This window comes from Penaeus chinensis, chromosome 41, assembly GCF_019202785.1.
Source record: "Penaeus chinensis breed Huanghai No. 1 chromosome 41, ASM1920278v2, whole genome shotgun sequence".
In the NCBI taxonomy this organism is placed as follows: Eukaryota; Metazoa; Arthropoda; class Malacostraca; order Decapoda; family Penaeidae; genus Penaeus; species Penaeus chinensis.
In genome coordinates this window covers 23,936,114-23,948,613 of record NC_061859.1, presented here as the reverse complement: position 1 = coordinate 23,948,613, position 12,500 = coordinate 23,936,114, and the positions used below count along the sequence as shown (strand labels likewise).

At 37.2% G+C, this 12,500-nt stretch overlaps 1 protein-coding gene across 1 annotated transcript in view; it reads left to right on the top strand.

Moving 5' to 3' along the window:
- LOC125047579 (zinc finger protein 420-like) overlaps positions 1–12,500 on the top strand; it is a 20,280-nt gene that overhangs the window by 6,161 nt on the left and 1,619 nt on the right. The window contains exons 3-9 of the mRNA XM_047645857.1: positions 1–365; positions 3,474–3,563; positions 7,134–7,285; positions 7,434–7,466; positions 7,632–7,658; positions 8,178–8,273; positions 11,801–12,500. The exon at positions 1–365 is cut by the window's left edge and continues 1,321 nt beyond it; the exon at positions 11,801–12,500 is cut by the window's right edge and continues 1,619 nt beyond it. Of these exons, the coding sequence (XP_047501813.1) occupies positions 1–365; positions 3,474–3,563; positions 7,134–7,285; positions 7,434–7,466; positions 7,632–7,658; positions 8,178–8,273; positions 11,801–12,500 (1,463 nt within the window). The remainder of the gene's footprint in view (positions 366–3,473; positions 3,564–7,133; positions 7,286–7,433; positions 7,467–7,631; positions 7,659–8,177; positions 8,274–11,800) is intronic.

The window sequence follows — 12,500 nt, the reverse complement described above, 5'->3', positions numbered from 1 at the left end:
TTTTGCAAAAAGTTATACTTTAGAGGTTCACAGACAGATGCATGCCAGTGCTCCCCAAGTCATTCAGAATGGACCAATCCCAATCAATGCAATGACTTCCATTGGATCTATAACTCCAGTATTGAGTGTGCCAGCTTCAGTGACAGTGCCACAGACATCAAATAAAGTTACAGCATATGTCAAAGTTCCACAGCGCCCAGTTGCTGTGAAGCGGGAGCCTCGCTATGACGATCCTCTTGCCATGGCTACTGCTGCTGCCCAGGTGACACCAGATCTTGTAGAAAGTCTCACTGTGCCTGAACAGCATCAATCATACAATTATATTTATTCAGCCCAGGGTAAAACTATGTATACAAACAAGTTCCGTAAGTGATAATATGAAAGCACGCATGACAGGTATTATTTTGAATAAACTTTTATATATGCTTTGATACTTAACAGTTATGAATATTTTAGTGTTATCTGACTTCATGATACATTTTGCATTCATAATCCCTTATCAGCATAGATTGAATTTGCAAAATATATTTATATTGATCAAATAGTATGGGTTACATTGATAGAATCAGTCAGCACAAATAGTACCTAGAACATTTCCAAATAAAGGTTAATTGCATAGAATGATATATGCAGATCAATTATTTGCTAAGAAATTAATTGCAGGATAAATTTTAACAATTTGCATTGGAAAACAAATTAGCTATTGCATAAAAAGACAAGAAAAGAATGTAATATAGTTTCCAAATTATGGCATTCATGAATTATTTCAAAGTAGCTAAAAAAAACGTACAAATTATATTTAACAATTGGCATAGCAAACTTATAGGTACTAATTGTCTGGCTGTCTGCTTTGTGATACCAAATGAGTTCCGTACTGGTGCCAAATATGCATATGACTAGGAAGGAACAGTTTTCTTCATATTTTTGTGCAAAACAGTTGACAGAAGGACAGAAATAGCTTTAACAACATGCACATTATATACAGTACTTAATTTTGTAAATTTTGTATTTGCTCATTGTTTTATTAAGGAACATGAAGTCATTGTTTTCCTACGGTCAGTATACATGATACTGATATGTATATTTGATTTTAATTTCATTCTTTGAGATACAGATGTTATTAACAAAAGCACTGCATTTTGTTATTTATTATCATTAAGTTTTGCTTTGTGTAAATAGAACAGCTTCCCCATATACCCTTGTGCATGTTATACATGCACTTGCAGAACCACATATTCATAAACACAAATTCATGTAAACCTCCAGACATGCATAGCAAACACATGTACTGACTGGCGCGCGCACACACACACACACACACACACACACACACACACACACACACACACACACACACACACACACACACACACACACACACACACACACACACTTACTTATATGCACTCTCACATGCACGCACATATAAACACACGCACACATGTACACACGCACGCACGCGCACACAGGCACGGGCACACACGCACGGGCACACATGCACGGGCACACACGCACGGGCACACACGCACGGGCACACACGCACGGGCACACACCCACACACACACACGGACACACACGCACACACACGCACACACACGCACACACACACACGCACACACACGCACACACACACACGTACACGCACGCACGCACGCACGTACACACACACACACACACACATACACACACACACACACACACACACACACACACACACACACACACACACACACACACACACACACACATGCTCTCTCTCACTCTCACTCTCTCAGTCAAATACTCACTCGAATGCGTAGGCACACACATGCTTCAAGCTTACACTGTGCATAAAACATATTTTTGGATTCATTGTCCTATTAGGGATCATGAAAGGCAGGTGAAAATATACTTAATACTGTAACAGAGAGAGATTAATGCTTTATGTTGTGGCACAAACCATGTAAATTATATTGTAGTTTAAATTGGTAAATAAAAAGATTTATGTAGTTTTCTCCAGTGATTAACCTTCCTTGGGAGACGAAGAGGTGTGACCTGGGCAGTGCTGCAGTTTGGCAGCCGCAAGTATTAAAATCACCTTGCTTTTCATGACCTCTGCTCTTTGGTTTTAACAGGACTGGCCTGCATGGGGATTGACAAAATTGATAAAATGACCTATAAGTGATTGTTTCATTATATTGTGTGTACAAAAATTATGCAGTTCCTGGTACAAAGATTTTACTCTTTTCCCCTTCATTGCTGCACAGATAACTCAAGTCATTGAATATCTAGAGAAACGAGAAAGAGATGTATAAATTTCATTAAGGTGCAGAAATAGCTGGAATTTCTAGTAAGAATTGATAAAGTTAATGAAAATTTATTGGTATTCTTTATTAGTTCGTTTTTTTGTGTGTTTTTTTATATAAATATCCTTAGAAAAAGAGGGTAAAAATGTTTAGATATCCACTGTAATTACATACAAAATTTCAGTAGCCATTGAAATAACTAGATTTTAGTTAATTTTGTGAGTTATTTGTGCAGCAACTTGGAAAAAAGTGAAAAATGCATTTAAGATTGTCAATATTCTTAGTTGATTTTATTACTTTCATTTTTTGGAATTATGATATCTAACTACCACAAACTCCTTCCTCTTATTTGTGTAAAGTTCTTTATTGCATGGAAATGTTAAGCCTGGTGTATGTGTAATTACAACTACCAGAGGGGAGAAAATTAGATGGTTGCCATAAAAACTCAAATTACAGATTGTTAGAGGAAGTTGGCATAAAAAATAAGTTACACAGGTTTTCAAAAAAAAAAAAAAAAAAAAAAAAAATAGTTTAATATGTATTTTATTGTGTGAATTTTTTTATATATATATTTAAGAATACCAAAAATGGGTAAAAAAAAAATAAAAAAACCCTTTTTTTTTGCACCGTCATGCTCAGTTTTTACACCACATGTAAACATATTTTGAATATGCATAAGCTTTAGTTAGTCTTATTAAATGGTTGAGCTGGATTTTTTTCTTCTTCTTTAACTATAAATACTTATTAAAAGAAAATGGGAATGATGTTAAAGAAAGTCTTTATCATGTTATTTATTTGGTTAAAAGCATGTTGCATTAGAACATACTCATCAAAGATGTATTGAAATTTCCTTGTTATCCTAGCTACCCCCCCCCCCCCCCCCCCCATTTGGGTATCCCCAAAATCTCTATTTTGATAAATGCAACATTAATGCAAACACCACGTGAAAAATATAATTCATCTTGAAGGTACAGTTGTTTTTATGGCACTTTAATCTAATCAACTAGCCCAATAAAAAGGCCAAACAAGCTAATAATATGCTTAATAGCAACTTACATAACAGTCACATTTCATAGATACTAATATATTTTGGATGATGAGTAAGTCTTTGGATGTATAGGCATTCAAAGCCAATGCTAACTATAGTTATGATTCTCACAAATTAAATCTCCTGCCCCCAACACCCAGGTTCATTCTTAACCCTTATACACCCCAATCCCTGGCTTGTTGTCGTGGTGGTGGGGTTTGGGAGACGGAGACTGAGGACCAATGGAAGGGGTCAGCCCTGCCTTAGACCTCAGCCCTTGCCTCAACAAATTTTGCATGGTCTTTTCTTCTTTCCTTTTCCTTCTCTTCTTCATCCCTTCTTCTGTCCACTTATCCTAATTTTGAACTCATTTTTACCCCTTTTTGCTACAATACTTTTTCATAATGCCATAATTGGGAGCTTTGCCCGAAAATACCACTTAATGACTTTAGATGTTGATATGGCAGGAAATTTTAAATAAATAAATAAATAAATAATCATAGACTAATATTTACATGGGTAAGTCTTTGAAAGTGTAGCCATTCAAAGCCAACATTGACTTCTATTATGATTCTCGCAAGTCCAATCTCCTCCCCCATTGCTCAGGACTGGCCCCCTAACCCTTTAAATCTGGTCCTTTGAAATACTCTATTTCATTATTTTGTTCTGTACTTGTTTATTGCAGTGGATTTTGATACCTTTCATTTTTTTTACTTTATTGAGAATTACATTTTTAGAAGCAGATATAAAAAATTGCAAAACAACAGATCCAATGGAATTTTTTTTTCATCATTGTTATTATTATTGCTGTTGTTATCATTATTGTCCTTGTCATTCTCTCGGTCTTTATGTTCATCTTCATTATCGACAGTGTCATGGCCGTCATTGTTATTAGTTATTAGGTACTGATTATTATTATTATTGTTTTAATTATTATAATTTATACTTTGTATCATAACTTTCATTATATTATTATCTTATTCTGTTAAGCATTTCTTTCTACATACAGGCCATGCTCACTGGCCCTTGCCTCAACTAATTTTGCAGAGCCATTTCTTCTCCCTCTCTCTTTTTCTTTCTCTTTTTCATCCCATTCTTCTGTCCACTTATTAGAATTGTTAAATCATTTTTACCCTTTTTCCACAATACTTTACCATAATGTTGTGTAACCTTTGATGTCTGGTATATTTGTTTTTGACTATTGACCATTCTGGAAGGTAACAAACATTGCATTACTGAACCAAAAAATTTTCTTACCTGTCGGTATATTTTGTATATGCCGTTAATGACCTTAGATGTTGATGCAGCAGAAAATTAAATTAAATTTATATAAAATTTTAAAACAGTTTTCACGTTTAATGTCAAAGTAAGCAAATTCATTGGGTAATTGTGGTGAAAGTTATAAGCTGGTATTAAGCTCTGAACCTAAAATGAAACTTAAATATTTTGTAAACAAAACTATAATAAACTAAAATTAAATAACTCTTGAACATAATATGTTAGATATGAAATATTAAATAAAGTATGAAATATTAGATATGAAATAAATTCATATTACTATATCATTACAGTAATTAACAAACGAGATGAAATGATAAATAAGGAATAGACACATAAACAATGGTATGGTATGTACTGTGGTATACTGGAATAAAAATAATGAATTATTTTAGTACCCCAACTGTGGACAGTTGTTCTGCTGTCAAGCTAATTGTCAGAGAAGGGAGGTGCACTGGTTTCCACAAGAAATTAGTACAAAAAAAAAAGATTCGGCAAAAAGTTGTGAATTATAGTGTAAGTATAGGTTTTCACCATGATCACTTTTTATTGCCCCAACTGTTTAAGCAAAATATTATTAAGGAAAGGCAGATAGAGTAGAGCTAAACCTTGTAGAGTTGCTCAGTGTGAATAAGCACAAAATATCTATCAACTAAGTTTTCAAATTTTGTAACCAGTGCTTAGGTGAAGCATAGCTCTTGACAGTGGCTTTAAACAGGAGTCCTTTTGGGGGTGTTCGTAGTGTGTGGATCCCAAATCTCTATTCCTGTATATGAAGTGTCAGTACATAATAATAAGACACCTCACTCTTCCTTATTTGATGCCACTATATATATCTGCTCCTACAAACATCCATGTTTTCACCTTTCATACAACCTAATAGAGGTATAGTATTAATTTTTATTTGATAAAACAAACTTCCATTGAAAGTTAGTGCTGTGTCTGGGGCAACACAGACTGAGAAGCATTTACTTGTAAAATTGCACACACAATACATACCATAAAAGGAATAGTATTAGAGCAAAAAAAAAAAAACTCATACAAATAGTACAACCCAGCTGAAATCAGTTGAGTATCTTGAGTTGGAGCAAACAGAGATGTATAGATTTCCCTCTCCTGGTTTGGTAACCCTAAAAACATGGTCTCAGTGTTGAAACACCCATTTAGAAAACTGTAATATATCTAAGTTATAATTGTTTTATTAGGAATACAGACCATTCTACACTTTATTTTTAAGACCCAAATTTTTGTGTGGGATGTTCTCTAGATCAGAGGTTCTTAAACTTCCTATTCATGGACCCCTTTAAGAATCTGATGAAAGCTGTGGACCCCTCTCCTTTGAAATATTCACACAAACACAACTTTGCATGTAATGTGTATAATGTATAATAGCTACATTCTTTGTTGAGATTTCATTGTCTCATACATACAAGAGATACATAAAGTATTATTAAACTTTAAAGTGAACAATCTAGATGTTCTAGATAAATGCATAAATATAAATGTTAATTTTTATCTGAGGGATTTCATGGATCCCCTGAAACCCTTCCATGGACCCCAGGTTAAAGACCCTACCTCTAGATGTATTCTAGATGTTATTTCAAATTAGTCTTTCAAGGCCAGTTGACTTGCAACCAAACAGGATGATCCACTTAAGAGAGATATTGTATGTGTATTGCAATTGGACAATATGTTGTTAAAAAGGGGGAATAAAGTCAGTGGAGAAAAAGGAAATAACTACGAAAAGAAAGAAAAATAGCTGAACAATTAAGGTGTCAATAGTATATCTGGTAAAATGCAGATTGCCCAAATTTCCTACAACATCAGACTTCCTGTGATTCCACTTTAACAGTTTCCCTTTAATCCCTTGCTCATTGTTGTCATGTGGGGGCTTAGGAGAGAAAGACGGTCACAATGTAGGGATCACCCCTGCCTTGGACCTCAACTAATTTTGCATGGTCTTTTCTTCTCCCCCTTTCCTTTTCTTCACCCCTTCTTCTGGCTTCCTAAGGTGTGAGAGCTGAGCTGAAAGGTTGAAAGGCTGGCTTTGTGTCAGTCATGAACACCCTCAGGGAGCCATGGGCACGGTATTCCCTTGGTTAATCACCAAGCCCTTACCCCTCATGAGAAGCCATTTATTCCAGGCTCACCATGGCCACTAATGAAGATTTTTTACCCTTACTAGGGTCATTAAGGCTTGCTCCTTCATCAACTAGCCTATCTAAATTTAAGAGCCTCTCCTTTGATCATGGCTCCGACCACTAATACTAATACCCCCTCCTTGATATTGCTGTCATCTATAAACATTCTGAATCATCCACCCAGGTCATTACTCAACCTTCATAATACACCTTTTTCTTCTCTCCCAATATCCTCCACCCCATCTCCGACTGCACAGTCTTCTTCATTGTCTATCACCAAACCCCTTATTACTACTCTTCATTCTAATTGTCCTCTTCCCAACAGTACTACCTCTCCATACCATTCCTTTTGAGTACCTTTTTTGGCCCAAATGGGATTGATTCTTTCGGATTCCCCTGTAGCCCCATACTCTGACAATACCCTTCTCTTCCAACAATGTCTCGAAAAACAAGTTGGCAAACTTTCTTTCGCAGTTATTCCAATCATTCACACCTTGTCACAGTTACATCTGAGTCCCAAGCTTGTGCACTATTTACTCTCACTGACCTTACAGGCAAACCTATTCCTGCCCAAACTCACTCCTCCCTAAGTACTTTTACCGGAACTGTTTCCGTCTCTCTGACTGGTTGTCCTGTTTACAACGAGGACTGATCAAACTCTGAATATTACTTGCTCATATACCTTGTTGACTATGATGGCAGTCCAGTGCTACACTATTCCTCCTAGAGGCCAATGTAAGTCCTACACCACTATTGCCAAGATTAGCTTCTGTAGAAATGACCTCCCCCATGAAGTTTATATTGGTGGAGTGTCCTGCCCTTTTCGACCATATCAACCTCTTCTCCACCAATATCAGAAGTGTTGGTGTTTGGCCACCCAGCCAAACTGTTATACCACAGTCTGATGCCCTCTATGTGGCCAACCTGGTCATTACCGTTCAAATTGCTCTGCTCAGTCACGCACATGTGCCAATTGTGGTGGCTCCCATAATATATTTTATAGGAGCCATCCTGTTTACAAGCTCGAATCTGAGGTAGTAGTTCTCAGATTCAAACTAGGCCAGACAAGAAGCACGCCAATGAGGTTTTTCTTTTTTACCTATTTCAAAACTGTACTTCGCTCCTCTCCCCTCTAACTTCTCAAGAAGTCTCAGCATCTCCCCCAGTATCTCTTCCCTCTTCCTAGAACTATCCTATCTTACTCCCTCTCTCCAAATTCCTTTTCCAGTCTAAAGCCAGATACTCTAATCTCTACCACTTCCCCAGTGTCTACCCCTCCTCTTTCTCACTCTGTCATTCACACCAGACAATGTAAATGTTTCATCCCATATTCTACTACATCCTCTCCTTCACCCACTTCTCTGTCTGCCCTTTGGACATCTATTCCCTCGTCTCCACATAAGAAAACCTTTGTTTCTCAGACCTCCCCACCCAACTCACCTCCAGGAATTCCTGAAGACATGCAAAACTTCCCTAAACATGACCCATGAGAATGCTCTGCTCCCTCACCCACCTTCTATTCCTATTTGCTTTACATTCAAAGTATTTGCTGATATCCATCCTCCTCAAGTTCCCCTTCCCCCTCTTCCTCCCACTCTCCCAATAAACACTCCATCCTCCCCTCCATGTGCATCACCATTCCCTCTTTTTTCCCAATTATCCTTACCACACCCACTTGGATGGTCACATGACTCCCTTATGTCACAACAATGTCCCCCAGATCCCTCCCCTTCTTACATTCTTCCCAATACTTCACCATCTTCCCCTTCCTACTTCAACAACTACCATTTCTACCTGTATTACCCTTTGAATGTTTCATAATAGCTCTATTGCAGGTCTGCTCATACAGTTTTACTCTCCCTTCCTCAGACACATACTCTCTATTTGATGTGATTGCCCTATACCTTTAACCCCTTCTCCTTTTACAAATCCCCAATGTATTTCCTTCGCTCCCCCTCTATGCCCTTTTCACTACCATTCTATCCTACACCGTTCTACAGCCTTTGACACCTAACATCTTATCCTAATCGTTAACTCATTTCCACCCTTCTTGCCACCATATTTTACCATAGTGCTTTATGACGTTTGATGTCTAGCACATTTATTTCTTCTAACATTTAACCATTAACCCCTCTAACCGTTGGCCAAAGGTACTTATAATTACCTTTCTGTCTTTAGTATGTAAAGAATAGTACCAAGCAAAAAATATTCCAGGAAAGTTAAATGATGAATATGATTACATGTGAGATTATTAAATTTAAAATAGAGGAGTGTTGCCTAAAGAAAATAGAAGAAAATAAAAAAATTGTATTTTACATTCCACTTTGAAGATTATAACAATATTATATCATTATTACATATATTTTGCTACCCAAATTTCAGACTTCTCAAATCATATTTTAAGAAGACATTAACAGTTGACATATTTAGCTGCCACTAATAAAAAAGTGCAGTATGTCCATTCACCTTTTCAGTTTTCCATACAAAGAAAATGAACAAGGTACTCAAAAGTTCATTATAGTCATAAAATGTTATAGCACTTATTATGTCACAGTAGTCACTTTTGTTTGTGTTACAAGTTCTTAAGAAAAGTTCTTACTACATTGAAAACAAGAATTATTGAATTTCTTTGGAATATCAGAACACCTAGAGAACGTGATTCATTTCTTTGATCACAGTATTGTAACTTATTTGACTTTCACAGCATCAAATAACCTGCAATAATTATATTTACATATTTACACACGCACATGCACACACGCACACCACGCACACACCACGCACACACCACACACACACCACGCACACACCACGCACACACCACGCACACACCACGCACACACCATGCACACACCATGCACACACCACGCGCACACCACACGCACACCACGCACACACTAAGCACACACAACGCACACACCACGCACACACCACGCACACACCACGCACACACCACGCACACACCACGCACTCACACCACACACACACCACACACACACACCACACACACACACCACACACACACACCACACACACACACCACACACACACACACACATACACACACACACACACACATACACACACACACACACACACACACACACACACACACACACACACACACACACACACACACACACACACACACACACACACACACACACACACACACACACACACACACACACACACACACACACACACACACACACACACACACACACACACACACACACACACACACACACACACACACACACACACACACACACACACACACACACACACACACACACACACACACATACACACACACATACACACACACATACACACACACATACACACACACACACACACACACACACACACACACACACACACACACACACACACACACACACACACACACACACACACACACACATACACACACACAGACACACACACACACACACACACACACATACATACATACACACACACACACACACACACACACACACACACACACACACACACACACACACACACACACACACACACACATACACACACACACACACACACACACACACACACACACACACACACACACACACACACACACACACACACACACACACACACACACACACACACAGACACACACACACACAGACACACACATACACATACACATACACACTTGTATTGTATATGCATATATATATATATATATATATATATATATATATGTATATATATGTATATATTCACTTACTCCATCTGTAAAATTGCCAGCGCTCTTGACTGCTAGATAGAGCCCGATCTTACCATGAGAAAACAACATATCACTTTGAGAGGTCAAAGGCAGGTGTTGTAGGGAATTAACTGCCGTAGTATACATGTTAATGTGCTTAACTGCGGTTGATTAGGAAGGCCATCCAGTCAGGCGAGGATGCCAAATAACCTCTCAGTATTGATTTATACAAACAAACAAAAGAATGAATTTCCTCTCTTGTCTCTTCTCCTCTCCTTTCCTATCCTCTCTCCTCGCCTCCTCTCCTATGCTCGTCTTGCCTCACTTGTGTTCTCCTCTTTTTTTTCTCTTCCCTCATACATTATTAATTTCCATATTTACGTGCATCATATAAGATGGAATAAAGCAGTTCTGCTTTGATACAAGAAAGGATTGAACTTACTCAATCTACAGAGGCTTAATGTATTTGTGTATTAAATATGACAGACAATATAAAAATATGAATGAAAGAAGTTAGAAATAGAAATATATAAACAGGGACCTCTTGCTTAGCTGAGGAAAAACAGGAGTGCCAGTCAACAAGAGGGTTGGGCAATTGAATGAGTACACAAGTAAGCAAGAATGCATATAAGCAGCTAAATATATCACATCCTGGTATATGTTAATAAGTATACTGGCATGGGAAGATCTTGATAAATTACAGCAGTTGTACAGGAGCCCATTAGAAATTTAATGATAGCATAAATATTAGCTTAGAGATGATGATAATAATAATAATAATAATAATAATAATAATAATAATAATAATAATAATAATAATAATAATAATAATAATAATAATAATAATAATAATAATAATAATAATAATAATAATAAAAATAATAATAATAATAAAAAAAAAAAAAAACAAAAAAACAAGAGATATAGTGGTAGACTTTAGATCAAATAGTTCATTAAGATGAGAAGGAAGTAAATTGTATTCAGAATTTAAAAATATAGTTACTAAAAGCAGAAAAAATGTGGCAGAAGCTATTTTCTTCTAGATATTATATAGCATTGAATAGTGAATAAGCTACATCATCAAATATATGGTATGAATATAACCCTTTCTTTCTTTGCTTCTTACTGGATTTGTTGAAGCAATCAGTAACCCACATATATTATTAAAACACCTTTGTCATTGCAGATAAAATAATGGCAACAAAGAAGGACACTAGGACTGCCTTAAAAGTTAAGCATTTTCTTCTGAAAATTTCTCAAAAGATGTGGAATTGAATTCAGACTGGAGTAAGTGAGAAAAAATGCTTAAGCAAAAGAATAACTACTAACCTTAGAGATAAAAAACAGCAAAATGTCACTGCCACAACAAGTCAGTGTCCCGTCAATGTCTGTGGCTGTGACAGTTTCTGTGGCTGTCCCAGGTGTCCATGTTTCAGTTCCAGCCATCAACATAGAGGAAAAGGATGATCACATGAATGTTTACCTCTGGAATAAGTCACAGCAGACACAAGATACCAAAACCCAAGGAAGTGACGGCAAATATGAATGTAGTGTATGTGGGAAGGCCTATTCCCAGAGGAGCAGCTTTGAGTACCACAAGAAAACCCACAGTGGTGAAAAACCATATCACTGCAGCACTTGTGGGAAATCGTTCCTCAACAAGAGCAGTTTAGTTGTCCACAATCGCATTCACACTGGAGAGAGACCATTTAGGTGTGATGACTGTGGCCGTGGATTTACTCAACGCAGTATGCTGACAGTCCATCGAAGAATTCACACAGGTGAGAGACCTTATTCATGTTCAGAGTGTGGGAAAGCTTTTTACCAGAGTGATCACCTTACAAAACATAAAAGAATACATACAGGAGAGAAACCTTATCTTTGTGGAGAATGTGGAATGGCTTTCTCAGATAGCAGTGGATTAAGACAGCATGTGAAACGGCATACAGAGATGGGTCCTTGGAGGTGTGAGAAGTGTGATATAGTGTATGAAAAACGTACACCTTATGACCTTCATATGATGC